This window comes from Etheostoma spectabile, chromosome 16, assembly GCF_008692095.1.
Source record: "Etheostoma spectabile isolate EspeVRDwgs_2016 chromosome 16, UIUC_Espe_1.0, whole genome shotgun sequence".
In the NCBI taxonomy this organism is placed as follows: domain Eukaryota; kingdom Metazoa; phylum Chordata; class Actinopteri; order Perciformes; family Percidae; genus Etheostoma; species Etheostoma spectabile.
The window spans coordinates 9,999,035-10,015,266 of record NC_045748.1 but is presented as its reverse complement, the minus strand read 5'-3'; the positions used below and the strand labels follow the sequence as shown (position 1 = coordinate 10,015,266).

At 40.2% G+C, this 16,232-nt stretch overlaps 3 protein-coding genes across 5 annotated transcripts in view; 1 reads left to right on the top strand and 2 right to left on the bottom strand.

The window, feature by feature from the left end:
• The window catches only part of hip1r (huntingtin interacting protein 1 related), a 28,384-nt gene extending 23,946 nt beyond the window's left edge, over positions 1–4,438 (bottom strand). The window contains exons 1-12 of the mRNA XM_032539145.1: positions 4,184–4,438; positions 3,836–3,899; positions 3,299–3,441; positions 3,140–3,196; positions 2,971–3,051; positions 2,804–2,880; positions 2,658–2,719; positions 1,560–1,700; positions 1,352–1,409; positions 1,185–1,260; positions 872–1,000; positions 649–771 (exon numbers count right to left, since the gene is read on the bottom strand). Coding sequence (XP_032395036.1) covers positions 649–771; positions 872–1,000; positions 1,185–1,260; positions 1,352–1,409; positions 1,560–1,700; positions 2,658–2,719; positions 2,804–2,880; positions 2,971–3,051; positions 3,140–3,196; positions 3,299–3,441; positions 3,836–3,899; positions 4,184–4,264 — 1,092 coding nt within the window. The 5' untranslated portion in view covers positions 4,265–4,438. The remainder of the gene's footprint in view (positions 1–648; positions 772–871; positions 1,001–1,184; positions 1,261–1,351; positions 1,410–1,559; positions 1,701–2,657; positions 2,720–2,803; positions 2,881–2,970; positions 3,052–3,139; positions 3,197–3,298; positions 3,442–3,835; positions 3,900–4,183) is intronic.
• Positions 4,439–4,557: 119 nt separating this feature from the next.
• On the bottom strand, positions 4,558–11,734 carry ccdc62 (coiled-coil domain containing 62; the record flags this gene model as incomplete). Its single annotated transcript, XM_032539172.1, is given in 13 exon segments — positions 4,558–5,135; positions 5,280–5,483; positions 6,089–6,248; positions 6,963–7,063; positions 8,273–8,361; positions 8,746–8,847; positions 9,362–9,533; positions 9,652–9,753; positions 10,236–10,402; positions 10,697–10,889; positions 11,157–11,300; positions 11,388–11,428; positions 11,544–11,734. Coding segments are annotated over 13 exon segments (1,602 nt in total). The 3' UTR covers positions 4,558–5,075.
• A 784-nt stretch (positions 11,735–12,518) lies between these two features.
• Positions 12,519–16,232, top strand: part of denr (density-regulated protein) — a 6,517-nt gene continuing 2,803 nt past the window's right edge. Inside the window, exons 1-4 of one of the 3 annotated variants that reach the window (XM_032539205.1) lie at positions 12,519–12,757; positions 13,680–13,792; positions 14,642–14,661; positions 14,956–15,040. In XM_032539205.1, coding sequence (XP_032395096.1) covers positions 13,690–13,792; positions 14,642–14,661; positions 14,956–15,040 — 208 coding nt within the window. In that variant the 5' untranslated portion in view covers positions 12,519–12,757; positions 13,680–13,689. Of the gene's footprint in view, positions 12,897–13,072; positions 13,182–13,679; positions 13,793–14,641; positions 14,662–14,955; positions 15,041–16,232 lie in introns of those variants that run through there. The other 2 variants (XM_032539207.1, XM_032539208.1) reach the window with 2 other exon arrangements.

The window sequence follows — 16,232 nt, the reverse complement described above, 5'->3', positions numbered from 1 at the left end:
GATGACGTTATGAGTGTTGAGAAAATTCTCCTCCTTCTTAAAGCTTTAGTGTGTAACTTTTTGATATTAATGAACGTCTGTTACATTCAAGCCATTGCCAAATTAGTTGCTACAAAGCATATTAAAAGACTTCAGTGCACAGAAACTTCAGTGAAGATAATATCCTCTTCCGAAGAGTCCATGTTTTTTTAATCCAGTGTTCTCCTTGGCTGCTAGCAACTGCGTGGAAGAGGGGTGGAAGTCGATTAAAGAAAGGCTTGCATCAGGTGGACAAGCCAATAGTGTTATTACTTAGAATTCCCCATGGGGGCGCCACAAACTATGCACTATAGCTTTAAGCTAAATTAAGTCTTCAAAGAGCCTCTTAAAATCAGATGGAAAATGCATCATCACAAAGCTGAAAACAGGGCTGTTTTTCTGAAACCATGAACATTTTGTGGTTCTCACAGGACAGCAATGCTACAAACGTGATGCGTTGCTGTAGATTAAACTACTAAACAGCATACAAAGGAGTTAAAATGAGCACAACCTTAAAGATCTACAGCATAATTAATGCAGCAGGATTGTTAATCCAGAAAAGCACTGACAGGGAACATTTCTATATATGAGTATATGTCTGATGTGACCAACCACTGACACCCAACTTACCTCGGTCTTGATGAGCTGTAGTTCTGGTTTGAGCACCTCCAGCTCTCTCTTCAGACTCTCATTCTCGGTTTCTCTCTGCTCAGCTGAAGCATCAGGTCCTCCCATTTGGCTGAGCATAGAGTACTGTCATGAAAACAGACTTTAAACGTTAGCCGTGACACCAGACAAAGACAAAGAGTTGGAAAGCATTAACATTATTTATCTTTGGACCAGTTGCATGTACCTGTGGGGCTTCCCTTAACCCTGGTTGCAGCTCCACGTCCTCTTCGTTATGCCGCTCCTCGTGAGGCATCACTACCACCGGCTTTTTATATTCCCCCAAGGCAGCGGCACGGAGGAAGTTTGGGGGTTCCTGTGGGGTCGAAATAAACAAAAAACGTGTACATGATGGACAATGGTGGAATGTAACTAAGTACTTTTACTCAAGAACTGTACTTAAGTACAAATCTGAGATACTTTCATGCTTCATACCACTGATGATGGAAACCCACACAAGTCAAATGTACTGTACATGTGGGAAAATGTGTCTTACTTACATCGGGGAGATCTGGGATCTGGATGATGGTTTTAAAGAACTCGATTTCTCTAGCTCTGTCGAAGAACTGTGTGAGGCTGCAGAAGTAAAACCACCTGTCACTAACAGAACCTCAGAGCTATAAAAGTGTATAAAAGTGTTTTTGATACATAATCCTAATAACTTTACCTGTTAAATAGATCGCGGAACCGCTCTCGATGACCAAGAAGAACATCTGGAGCAAGCCCTATATACCAGAGGATAATTAATATGATTCAGGCATTACTGAACTGACAAAATGTTGCAAAAAATCCATCCATGGATTCCAACCTTGGTCTAACACCGTACTGTACGGTTTGATTTTAATAGAAGAAACATATATTTCTATGTGACTCACGGCTGTGGAGTTTGAACATGGACAGGACGGAGAAGTGGTAGAGGAGGCTGCAGTCCAGTATGAGAGGTATCAGAGGAGTCAGTCTGCACTGGCCAGCTGGAGTTGTAGATTTGGCGCCGTTGGCATCCAGCTGACGCAGAACTTTGAACAAGCAAAACACAAAATCAAAGAGACATTAAAAGATGAATATCTGGCGCTCTTTTAAATTTTGCTCATTGACAACCAATCCCATTAAAATCCAACAAGTGTGTATCAAAGCCTGACGTATGTATTCTTCCTTTGTGCCATAGAGCTTTTCAAATATAGCGATTTTGTGCCTCCCCATCTCCTCTCTTTCCCCCGTCTCCTGCCTGTGACCCCGATATCGATCTCAACAGGCCATCTTGAAGTAAGTCTCAATTACTAAATTGCATCTCAAGGAGAGAGGAGAGAGAAGCGAGGAGGCTTGCCGGAGGAGCTATGAGCGAGGATGAAGTCTTTTAGGCACCCATGATGCAGAAAAGAGTTGTGACACAAATCATGGCGGCTGTGTCACACGTCATATTTAAGTGACGTTGCTTTAAAATGGCCGCTCTGAAGCACGGATGTCTCATTTGTCTCATCGTATGTCTTCCTCACCTCCTCCGTCACGTCTCAGGTGGGTAGGATTGAGACGTGAGGAGGCAAGAAAAGGAAGCAAGGATGTACAAACGGAGGAGAAAAAAAAAAAAAAGAGGTGGGTGACGGTAAGAAACATGTTTCTTCATTACCAACACACACCACACACACACACACACACCACACACCACACACACACACACACACACCCACACACACACACACAACAACACACACACACACACACCACCACACACACACACACACACACCAAACACCCACACACACACACACACACAATCAGTCCTAGGAACTAATGTGCTTGTAAATCAGAAAACATTGACAGGCAGACTTAAATATTGTTGGTTTTGGTCTTTTCAAGGGACTACGTGACAATAACAAAAATATAGAATACCCCCTCAACTAACACTTTCAAGTATTGCTATCTTATAACAAAAAGGATACCTGAACATGTAGAGAGTCACCTCCCTGTGGACTCACCTGTCTCCTCCATCTTCAGCCCAGCATCCCAGTAATCCATCAGTTCCTGTGTGATATCTAACCTACAACACATATAAAAAACACATTTATGAAGCATATATTTAATGAGAAAACACTGAGCACATATTTGTGGGTGGAAAACTTACACTTTGGTCACATCGCTTCCTGTTTCCTTATCGAAAGTCTCATCACTGGCCTCCAGGTTGGCTGGAATCACCTTGTGCTGTGAATTATTTATGTAATTAACCAATTTAGCACTCTTAGTTTGGCACATATCATTGTATAAACCATAAAACAAATATGTGTGCGTTACCTTTGCATGAAATTCCATTTTGAGGCAGAGGAACTTGGCAGACAAGGCAACAATGTGGCCGTAGCGATCATGCAAGTTTCCCTGGAAAAGAATTAAAATATATTTCTAATTTGTTGTATAGGTAACTTTAAAAAAAAAACATCGAAGTACGTCTTTCTCTGCTACTTACCCAGAGAATGCCCATATCTTTGACGTTGCGGCAGTATCTGTGAGAATCTCTAACAGCCTGTAGGTCAAACAGAGGGGAGATAGATCACAAAGGGAAGAGTGTAAAAATACCATAAGATACACAAGGAAGGATTCCTGAAATGTTCGGGTTTAAACTCACATTCCTGTGTCCGTCCCTGAGCACTTTGTGCAGCAGATAGCAGAACTTCCAGCTGATCATGGAGTTGCTGGACAGAGGGAGGTTGAGGGTGTAGGACCAGAAGGTGGTGGCTCCCCCCTCCTTATGTGTTCCCATGATGATATCTGCCCAGCTGTCAAGGAAAACACTCCAAAATACCGATGCAGCAATCTAATTTCAACAGGTGTTTTAGCAAGTTCATTAGGGTGTGATTAATAAAGGAACAGTTTGAGAGGATGAACCCTTTTGACTTTATCACTAGTTCCACCATTAAGTTCACAAGAGAATATCTTGATAACTTTCCCAGTGGATTGGCATGACAATAATTACACACATTCATGATCCCCAGGTGATGACTCCTGCTGATTTTGGTGACCCTCTGGTGTTCCCTCTAGCGCCGCCAGCAGGTCAAATCTCTGCACTGCCAGCATGGCTGTACACTTTAAGTAATTTGTCAGTGAATAATCCTGTCCAAGTTGTCTTTTTTAGAATGACGTTAAATGTGTTTTTAAAGGATACTGCGCACATATTTCTCTTTGAGTGGTGTTTCACCGGAGATGAGGGTTTTGCTGATGTTGTGAAGCTGAAAGAAAAGACTTATTTATAATAGCTCAACATTCCTAAGTTAACACCAGGCTGCTGCTTGAGGAAAGACAAGACTGCAAGTTAAAAACACAAAACTCAAAGTGGGATTTACCCCAGCCAGGAGGGCAAAGCAGTATGAAAAAGATTTATTTTACTGAAATGTTAAACCTGAAATGTCATTTTTAGCTTCGCATTTAATTTTCTAACTAAAAGTTCCATCACTCAGCCGACTTAAACCAACTATAAACATAGGCTCGATGAAAAAATGTAAAAGTTACATACCTGTTGTTTATTGAACTGCTCTTTCTCAGCAGCCAAAGCTTTTTCCGTCTTATTGTCGCTTTTGTTCTTCGTTTTGCTCATGTTGTTGCTGCCCACCACGCAAACTAAAAGTCAATGTATAAAAACCACAGGCCAGCTCCTCACCTGTGCTCGTGCCTCTCTAATAAGTGCGCCAGAGTCGCCGTGTGTAAGCCCCCAAAAGATTCCTCCTTTAATTCGCTTCTTCAGATTAAAAACCCGCAGTCCCCCTGAAACAAAGCAGTTTCTCTTGTGCGTAAAAACTCTCCGACTGCGTAAAAACGCGCCGATCTGTGCTCTTTTCTTCTTCTTTTTTTTAAATTCACAGGTATTTAGAAAACACAACTGACATGTAGTTTATGTATAAATATGTTTTTTAATCAAAAGTGGATGAGAACGTTACAAATTGTAAAACACTATTTACAGCATCGACATTTCCTCTTGAGTCACCGTCACATCGGCAGGCTGTGAAACTGGAAAGACTAAAGAAGGACACACCACTCAGCCTGTAGGACTGGTTTCACATCTCTCCCACTTCACACAATGCAGCCTTTACAAATCTGAAACAGGGCAATAAAATAACTTGTATGTGTGTATGTATGAATCCCCCCCAAAGAAATGATGCAAAGTAATGCTTTGGCACCAAATTAAAAACCACATTTAGGGTATACAGAGTTACAAATTCATGTTATGAATGAATTTTTATCGCTGCGTCATCTCCCTGAGAGGCAGTTCAACCTTTCACCTGTGTGCGTTCAAGTTCTGTAGGCACACTCATTTTGAAAATTGACTCCACTTAAAAGTTAAGCACACAGAACCACTTTGGTAAATCCAGGAGTTTCCACTAAAAATAAAATCTGTGCTTCAGGGAATGTCAAACCGTCCACATGGCTGGCTGGTGTCGAGGACAGGCCTTGGGTGGAGTTTCACCAGCCTGTTGGAGAAAAAATGATATAGCTGTTATGTCTTCACACACCCAAACGAGTATGCATTTTACACCCTTGATGTCACACCCAATGTTTACAAATGGAGAGACAGAGAAGAGGTGGAGAGGCGCAGCAACCTGAAACTCCGGTACCTCATACGTCGGTGTGGTTGGGTGGAGAAGGTGCTGGTGGTGGGATGTCTGGCACTTATTGGAGTAAATAGGGTCAGTGGCCCCACAGCTCATAGGAGGGACACTGTTACTGTGTACAGAGTTGTGGGGTCCCGAGCTGCGGACGAGCAGTCTGGACTCATCCAACAGCTGCAGCAGGGAACAGCTGGACAGAGGATCATCACCCTGGTCGGGGAGGGAGGGAGGGATAGCTTTCAGTGATCAGGAATAATGCATCAATTTGGGAAACACCCTTATTTGTTTTTTTAAGATTGAAAGGAGAAGTTTGATATCACTTAGCAAGCATAAGCTTAGCATAAAGACTGGAAATAGGGAGAAACAGATAGCCCGCTCTGTCGGTAAAAAAAACGTCATGATCCAGCATTTTAAAAAGCTCAGTAATTAACCCGGTCACATCTAAGTTGTTTCATTCTCACCAAAAACAGAAAAAAGACATTTAAAGTGAGTTAGGAGGTAGTTATGTTTTGACACCTTTGGATTGAGCCAGGCTAGGAGTTTCCCCTGCTTCTAGTCATTATGCTAAGCTAAGCTAACTGGCCTTTGGCTTTAGCATCACATTTAACATACATACATTAGCATCAATTGTCTTATCTAAGTCGGCGAGAAACTGAATAAGCATATTTCTTTGAGTTAAAATGTACACCATGACAACATTTCCTGTCGATATAAATTATGTGATGATACTTTATCGTGACTTTTACCGAAAACAAGCACTTGTCTCTGGTGTATTGAGTTCCTGTTGTCAATATGAGGCATCGTTTCTGTCTTACATCAATCGAGTGTGCAGAGAAGACTCCCAGGTCACAGTTGGCTGCGGCTTGCTGATTGGCTGCTGGTGGAGAGGCAGCGTCACGTAAAGGTCTGGAGTTCTTCACTCTGAGCGAAGAAGGTGACCGGCTGTCCAGACAGACACATCTTAACTCCTCCTGACTGAGACACAAACACAATTACTCATACTAATCCACTCTATACGATATAAAGTTTAATAGATTATGAACTAAGAGGGTGTGCTACATTACAGCTCGATACGGGTCTTATCAATGTAATATCTTATCTCTTTCTTACGCTTCCTTATGATGCACTTCTAGCTGCATGACTGCACTGGATTAAGGTTTTAAAAAAGAGCTGGCCTCTTCTAATATTGCTGTATATATTTTTTTGTATGGCTGAAGGTAACAATACATTTCATTACTAATCATTCTACTGATTATTTACTTGATTAATCCTTTGACCTAGTAAAAAATTGTAACATCTATCCCTGGGGATATATGTTTCCGTCCATGTCTAACTTTAGTTAATGCAGGTTAAGTGTGATCACTGTTTAATCCAAACAATAAGCAAATAAGAGTCTAAGCCATAACTTCCAGTCCTGTCACACAAATACTTGAACATGATTGTAAAGGAAAAGTTACTGCGTTAAAGTTTTTAAGTATTAAAAAAAAAAAATTTTTTTAATTAGATAAGAAAGTGTCATTGCTGGTTTTAGAGAAAAGTGTTTCTCCGTTTCTCTCATCTCTGAACTCTGGCTCTCCTCCTGGCTGCATTCAGCTGTTCTCGTCCATCTGTCCCCACCATGGGCATCGACTCCAACGCAGAAGCTTCTCTAGAGCTACGAAATATGAAATAATCAACTTTTCTTCTTACCTGCCAGGTGACCCCTGAGCGGTCTTTTCTTGCAGGGTTTCACGTGCAGTTTCCAGGTTCAACTGCAGGAGCTGCAGGTCATTCCGCTGATTCTCACACACCTGTAAAAACACACAGACAACACCTTTATGTATTTATTTACATTTAAGACCATCAGATAGAACCTATCCAACGCCTAAAGTCACAGTGAAACGGCAGTTATATTATATTTTGTAATGTGACGTATTTCTAAGTGAAACTAAATTAAATTAAACTCCTTCAGATTGTTTCAATCGAAAAAAAGTGAGCAAAATCAAGCAAATACGGAGAGATACGGAGCTGTGAGGCGCCTGCCCTCCACCTCCCTCATTTGATTGTAAGATCACGAGGAGGACAAGGGAGAGATGAAGAACTTAAACCACACTTTTTGCAAATGTAAATACCGTTTTTGCAAACTGAGATCAAAGACACCACTGACCCAGGATATCAATCCGCGAGCTACAACAGCCCAGAAGCTTAAGTTCAAGTGTACTTTATCATAATGGGGAGGGTAAGTAAGTCACCCTAAATTTGATTGTTAAAAGTTCAACATGAGAGAAAAGAAAATGGGAAGCGTGAGATAAATCAACAGTTAAAACAGGGACACATGATTTTATTTCACTCTCTTTGGACTGGTTTATAAATGTTATATATTATACTTTACATATATACTATACTCTTTATTCTAACCCATATATATATATATGTATATATATATATATAGTATATATACACTGTGTTCAGAACATTTTTTACTTTATTTGTACTGTACTTATTTATGTCTTTGTGTTGCTGTAACAATGGGGGATCAATAAAAGTTTATCTAAATACATTTTTTTTAAATTAATTGGGATTTCATAACAACATGTGATAGCACACAATTTCTTGCCTATATTGTGTGGTTTAAACAAGTAATAGACCAGAGCAAAGAAGCTGCAGGCGCACTCTGAGGAATGCTGTCAAACCAGAAAGGCGCCTCTGACGTCAACAACAGTGTGAGCAACAGGAAAGATCTTAAATTCATTAAGATGTGATCTAACAACAAAAGTATTTTTTGAGCTATCCTGTAAAGCCGAGTGAAAGTTTTTGTAGGATATGACTTTTTTTAAATCCCTCTGTGAGGAATTATTCAAATTAGACACTGTTACCGTACCTGTCGTTAGTTACTGTACCTGTCGTTACCGTACCTGTTGTTACCGTACCTGTCGCTACCGTACCTGTTGTTACCGTACCTGTCGCTACCGTACCTGTTGTTACCGTACCTGTCGCTACCGTACCTGTTGTTACCGTACCTGACGTAGGCAGCGGAGCTCTGACATGGTGCGTTCCTGTTTGGAGCGAGCCAAATCGAGCAGCTCATCTCTCCAGCAGTCTCCCTCCCCTGGTGACAAACATCAAATACTGCAGTTACCTAAGCCCGAATATTTGTTTCTTAGGCTGGGAGGTGTATTATGAGTCTGTCAGACAGTCTAATAATCTAATTTAATCGTGCATGTTCTCCCCATGTCTGCGTCGGTTTTCTCCAGGTGCTCCGGTTTCCCCCCCCCCCCACTAAAAACCTGTTCCCCTCCCTCTCTACCAAGCTGATGTGTGGTGAGGATCTGGCGTCGTAAGGCTGCCGTGCATTTCCCAGATGGATCCTACACATTGGTGGTGTTAGAGAGTAGTCCTCCCCCCGAAGCGTTTTGAGAGTCTATGATGAAGCACCATATAAATGCAATGAATTATTATTATTATTATTATTTATTATTATTATTATTATTACCTGACAACGCCAGATCTCTACGGAGCAGCTGCAGCTCCTGTTTGAGACGGATGATCTCCTCTCGCTGGGTGCTGCTCTGTGTTACCTGCTGCTGCAGCTCCTCTACAACCACAGGGTGACACAGGAGAGAGAAAGACATGTTTGACTGAAATGATGATTAGCAGCTTAGGAATTAGTCAATCAACAGAAAATTAAAAATAGCATACTGATGTCTTAACTATAGTTTTAAGACGGTTGATTCTTTGTAAGCAAAATGCACCATTACTCATATGGGGATACCACACATTTTCTGTCAGTATTTACACAAAAGCATTGTTTGCACACACTAAAAATGAAAGATATAGTTGAGTGAAGAATGAAAACAAGAGCAGGGACAACCCTGTATCTCAAGGGGTTTTCTTGTCATCTCTCTAATACAATTCAAAGACTGGACAAGCACTTTGTTAGGAGCATACTGATGTCTTAACTCTGCATGTTTAGGTCAACCTATTCCATGCTGACACTGAGGGTGGAAAAAAGCAGCAGGACGTCTATAGAGAGTTTTAAGATGGTTGATTCTTTTTAAGCCAAACACACTACGTCCTGTATGTTAGAAACTTCCGTTTTACTCATGTACCTTTAAGGTGTGTGATCTCATTCCTGGCCTCTCTGTAGCGACGTTTATTTTCCTCAGAGTCTCTCAGGAGTTTGCTTTCTCGCGAGCGACTCTCTGTCAGCGATGTCTCCAGGTCTCGTAGGTGCCCTGTGAGGTTGCCTAAATGACCAGAGGCCTCCATCACATCTTTGTCCTAACGAGGCGGGAAAAAACCCATTGATCACCAACTAGTGGAATATCTGAAAACCCATAGAAGATACAAAACTATCCTGCATTTATGGAAGTTACAGAGGGATAAAAGTCTAGTGTACCTTGAGTTTGAGCATGGAGCTCAGTTCTTCTTCCCTGACCTGCAGAGAGCCGACTTGAGTGGACAGAGCCACGACCGTGGAGTTGAGACTTTGGTTCTGCTCCTAAGACACAACAGACACTTAAAAACTAAAAACTAACATCCTAAGTCCTGCTTTCCAAGACTGTTTTCTACTGAGTATGAGAATAATGAGTTAATTAAGCACTACGCTTATAGATTATACATAACAATTCATTATCCTCCTGCATACTAAGATACATATTACAAGCCTTTGCTTCCAGTATAATAGCAATTCGTATTGTCAACAAATCCCATGAAAGGACAAAAAACTATACCACCAGCAAATTTCATGTGGCTTTTTATTATCTGTGTAAAATATAAAGATATTGTTTAAAGAACAAAAGTTATGTGTGTATCAAAGTCTTGTATATTATAAAAAAATATAGAATATAACTAACCTTATCCAACTATCACCAAGAAAACACCAACTTTATCAACAATGAGCCATTCTGGTGCTATTCTTCTGCCTTATTTCCACAAGCTGTGAGTAGTATTTTTATATAAAAAATACAAATGGTTGTGTACCTCAAAGTCTTGACATTTTTGGCTGATGTTCTGCTGTTTCTGTTCAAGCGCACAGATCTGCTGTTGGGCTACGCTGAGCTCCTTCTGGACCACCTCCTCCCGGGTTTCCACCACCCACACACGTTTGGTCAGGACTCTGATCACCTCGTTACGCTTCTGCAACTCATCTGCAGAAAAATAATTAAATAATCAGTCATAGACTCAAGCTAAAACAATCACAGAAGAATAAGTGTAATGGACTTTGATCAAACGACAAACACAAGCAGATAAATTTATATTAATGATTTATCATTCAGCATATTTGTAATTTGTATTTGCCGCCCTGTAAAAGGACTTTGAGTCCATGAAAAGCGCTAAATAAATTAAAATTATTATTATATATATTCATGCTAAAACGTGGAAGCAAGAAATATTTAAGGACTGGATCTGTATCAAATCAGGGAAGAGCTCTGTGTCCTCACCATCCAAACGGGCACATCTCTGCTCCAAGGTCAGCACCCTGTGGCGATCTTGCTCCCAGGCGTGGAGCTGCTTATGATGGGAGGCAGCCATAGCGTTCAGCTCCCTGTCCCGGTCCTTCAGCTCAGCCATCAGCAGCTTGAGCTCCCTCCTCTGCTTTTGGATGGTGGAGCCACTTGGATCATTCACAGGACACTTTTGGAAATCACAAAGAAAAGACACATAAAGCTTTCACCCTAACATGGCCTATAATATTTCCTGAAAGTTGTTTTGTGAATGCAAAATGCTTTGTTTTAACGCTAACCACCATATCTGACACGCTAGGTGTCAGATATGGTGGAGCTTGTAGCCTGCGCATTAACTCATCACAAATGAATTCAGTGTGTGTGGGAAACAATGAACAAGCTACATTATAAACAATAAAAACTGGAGCTCCTGGGCAGGGGCCAAATTTGACCCCACCTCGGTGTCCTGCGAGCTGGGGGGACACAGGTCGTCTGCTGGGAGGGGAGGCGTACTTCTGGCCCACCGTTGCGCTGTACTGTCCATCTTGACGCTGCTTAGGACAGAGGGTTGGCTAGCATCCAGTGAAACACCACCAGTATTCTGAAAAGTGGCAAATATAGACACATTACAAACAGACAATATGAATGCATGTACGGTATGGGTGGATTTAACATAAATGTCACTGACCCTTTTAACTGGAGTGCTGTGCCAGTACTCAGCTGAAGTATCTGAAACAAAGTCAAAGTGGATGTTTTGATGGTTGACACCTTCCCTTACACATTCCAAACAAATTAATTTAATGGGCTTGTTGTTGGTTAAGCCAATGATGAAGTGAATGTTTACCATTTGACCTGGGGAAACAAGCTAAGGCTCTTCCATTTGAAGGGGACAGTCCTTTCCCTTTGTCCATCACATAACGGTTACACACACTTCCTACGTGTTTTATCTCCAGCAACCCCCAGTGTTATGTTACCTTCATTGCTGTTACATGTCGCTTGTTGTTGTGGGCATCTGTTTGGGGGCGTGCCAGTCAGCTAACGTTAGCTTAAGTTAACGTTAGCCTAGCAAACTGCTAAAGTTAACGTTAGCTTAAGTTAACGTTAGCTTAAGTTAACGTTAGCTTAAGTTAACGTTAGCTTAAGTTAACGTTAGCTTAAGTTAACGTTAGCCTAGCAAACTGATAAAGTTAACGTTAGCTTAAGTTAACGTTAGCTTAAGTTAACGTTAGCCTAGCACACTGCTAAAGTTAACGTTAACTCTGCAAAACAGGCTAACCAACTTATGTAATTTAGCAAAACGCTCTAAAAGTAATTAAAATGGCATTAGCTGACAATAAATAAGTGTGTATCTAAAACACTGAAACGACTAGCTAGCTAGCATTAGTTTTTCTGCGAATTAGCTAGCTAACTTTTGAATGCAGAATGTAACGGTAGAGGGAAGTTGGAAAACAAGGATTGGTCGATGACGTCACGCCAACGTACATCCTGCAGTTTCCCCCCCAACGTTTACTTAATTTTAAAAGTAAAATTATGAAACTGAAAGTGTGATGAGGTTCCCTAAAACATAGAAAAATGACACAATTAATTAGCCTAATTCATTTCTTTACTCAAGTCTCTCAACTCAACCTTAAAATCCTCAGACCAAGGACACGTTTAAGTAACTTTACAAGGTTCCTTGACTCAGACCGGAAAGAATACAAGATGCTGTAAAAATAGTTGCAGATTTATTTTTTTGTGGATTGTCTCAACGCAGATTATTTTTTCTTGGATTGTCTCATCGTATATATTAAATTAAAAGTGTAGATTCGTTGTATGAGTTTTATTTTGGAGAACTGGTTAGTGTTGTGTTTCCGCCCCCCGACCACCAGGGGCGCTGCTTCACACAGTCGGAGCGTATCTGCCACTTCAACAACTACAACAAGGAGCGCTACTAGGCGTGCTCAAAGTACGCCAGCTAAACCTTATTCAATAAGAATGATTTTCTAAAAGTTAAACTAGCCTTAATAATGCGAGCGGATTTACTGAACACACATCAGTTTTAAGAATACATTTCGCGGGGTATGTAACTCGACATTTGTTCTATCTTTATTCAGTTTATTCAGCAGCGTTCATTTAGCGGTGCGTTAGCTTATGTAGCATGCTAAGCTAAAGCCCCACTAAACTGAGGTGCTAACGGTGACAGCTGGGTGAGTCCACGGTAAGCCCACATTTTTTTTCCTAGGATACCGAACGCATGTCCCGAACTACTCCCCCTCTGATTGGCTAATACTCGTTGCCTGCTCTGGCTGGATTGGTTACATTTAGGCAAGAGTAGTGGGATTGGTTACGGTGAAGGGTAAGAATGTCAAGGTAAGCCAATCAGAAGCAGAGTAGGGCGGGCCATTCCTTCGTTATCCTGGGAAAGAAATACTCGCAAACGGTACATGTTACCTGATGAATGAAAACACTGAAACTAAATTCAGGGATATTTTTTTACAGCAAGGTACAGTTGCCTACATGGTATAATAATATACAATGTCCACGACAACCGGAATATTCAAACGTAGACATTACAACAAGTGTTGTAGCTAAGCGGTGTGTTTAATAAAACACCCGCATGTGTGTTAGCCAGCTAAAGCTAGTTCTCCTGCTGACTTCACCGATGCTATCAAGCCAACTATCAAATGCTATGCTACTGTTGTGCATCAAATTAGACCACCGTGAGACCGACCTGGGCTCTATTTCAGTTCACATGTGTCATGATGTTAGCTAGCTAGCTGCTATTCATGTAACTGATCTGTGTTGTTTGGGCAGGCTAGCATGATGAAATATTGGCAGGAGCCTTGTTCACTCATGCCTGCAGTGATCATAACAAATCCGAAGGCAATTTATCACCACGTCTCAACTTGTATTTTAAAGTTATTTCAGGTATTATTTAAAACAAACTATATGGGCCCTGTGTAATTGTTTTCTTTTTTGTCCATTTGTGTCTTTTATCCAGATAATTTGCGATGGCTACTACTGAGATGGATTCTGGTTCTTTGGAAAGCAGACCAGAACATAGGACAGTGGGCTCTAACTCAAACTACCCACTGAAAGTACTTTACTGTGGAGGTACAGTATATGCTACTTGGTTTGGCATCTTTCCATACTATTCTACACTGTACTATATCACTCTGTATTAATAATGTTGAACTGTCTTACTACATTATAACAGTAATACTTTATTTACATTGCACGATTAAAAACAGTTTACAAAGTGCTTTCTGCTAATTCCATAAAAATACTTTTTGAAAGCGTCAACAAATACCACAGATTGTGTGTCTAAATAAAGGGTGTTCCCCAGGTCAGAGACGCACTGACCAGGCAAGGCTCTGTAAGGCAAAACAAGAACCTTAAAATGAATCCTAAATTACATCTGAACTAGACAACCACATGGAAAAGACTATCTTTGTATACTCCTGTGGGAAGTAAATACTTGTCAGTGGAAAAGTACTAAATATTTTCTCACTAAATTTAAGAAGTTTAGCGCAAAAATAACATGTGCAAGGATCAGGATTGTAAAGTTTTATGTTTAGCTGATGGTTATCCAACATTGCAATAGAAACAATATAGGAAAATGTATATGATAAACTTTCATATTTTGTTGACCATAAAACACATTATATATTAGTGTGATATATGCTGTTTACCTAATATACAAGACTCGCTGACTCGCTGCTAATAACCACACCATTGACACTTTACCTTGTCTTCAATTGCTCCTGTATACTTTATTTATTTATTTATTTATTTTCAAGTTGTTTATACCACTTAATATAATATATATTTTTGGTTCTTTATTTTTTACTTCTTTCTGTCTTTCCTCTGTGGGGATTAATTACGGCTTTTATTATCTTAACAAAATGTATGTTGGTGCCATTTCAAAATGTGACAATGTGATTTCTTCCTGTTTCTTTGCAGTGTGCTCTCTGCCTACTGAGGTAAGTTTGATTATCAAACAAGAATGACCCAGTTCACTAAAGCACTCACGGTTGAGATATCAGAATCAGCCTTATTGGGCGGCCAAGTACGTGTTCACACAATGAATTTAACTCTTGTGTTATGTTGCTCTCAATGCACTTACACACAGAACAATTTACAGCATGACAGAAATCAGATCTAAAAACAAGAACAACAAAGCTGTCTGATATACATGCCTATTGTGTCTAGTCAAACTGTAGACTGTATTTAAGTGGTTTTTTTTAAAGGTATGATTAAATCTGTTGTCTCTACAGTACTGTGAGTACATGCCAGAGCCAGCCAAATGTAGGGTTTGGCTTGAGAAGAACTTCCCAGATGTATTTGCCAGGATGACCGTAGGTGAGTGCCATCAAACATGTATTCTTATTATTTTGTCTTTTTAAATATTTTTTGGGGGCTTTTCCATCTTTAATGGACAGGACAGATCGGTAAGGGGGGGGGGGGGAAGACATGTAGGAAATTGTCACAGGTCAAACTTGAACCCAGGATCTCTGCGTCGAGGCATAAACCTCTATATAACTCTACCAACTGAGCCAACCAGGCCACAACTCTAAATTATTTGTGTCCCGAGATAAAAGCTGGGAAATATAGATTCTTAAAGTATAGTTAGTGTGGAGTTTGTGGATGTTGTGAAATTGTGGTGGGGCATATGTTTGTGTAACTGAATGTGGAATTGAAATGGACTATGCAAACTTCTGTTTTACGTCTTCAAATCCACTGTCTTCTCTGTTACAGTTGTTTTTAGTGTAAATTTAGCAAAACTCTGTCAGTTTTTATTGATGTATCCATAATTGGGTATTTTCCTTTACCCCATAAGTAGCCAAAATGTTGAAAATTAATCTTATTCCACATTTTCTGTGTGTATCATACTGTTATACTCTATATCACCTTGTTCCATCTCATCATTGAAGCTATATGACTAAAATTTTAAAGACAACATTCCATGTTTGATTACATCAGATAGATATTTTCTGGCCAGAAACACTTTCCTAAGATTTAACCAGACATATTTGGTGTGTTTTGGAAACTGTGGATTTGAACAATGTTTGGCTGCACAGCTTCAGTTTGTAATGACACACCTACATGCCAGTGAGGTATTATTAGTAATATTTGATTGTGCTTGTGTGAAGAAAGAATATTTATAACTTGCTTGAACTTTGTATCGTATGCATATCTACAGCTTCCTCAGCACAAATCACTGGGTGAAATATCCACGTTAAAGGACAAAAACAATCTGTTTATATGTAAATATATATGAAGGAGACTCACTGGGAAGTCCTAAAGCTGTGAAAGGAGAAATCATACATTTTTGGAAATGGGTATTTTGAGAGCAGAGTTTTGAAAGTTTACTTGTAGTACAAGTTTCACTACAGTGTATCCAGAGTGAGAAATTACTTCATAATGAGGTTAAATCTCTTCAGGTCTAAGGGTCTGTAACAACGTCAAAGTTAAAAAACAAAACCAACAACAACCTGTTATGGTCACGCTGGTCAGCAGCTAGACTAGTCTGTTACTAAACAGATCCAGCTTC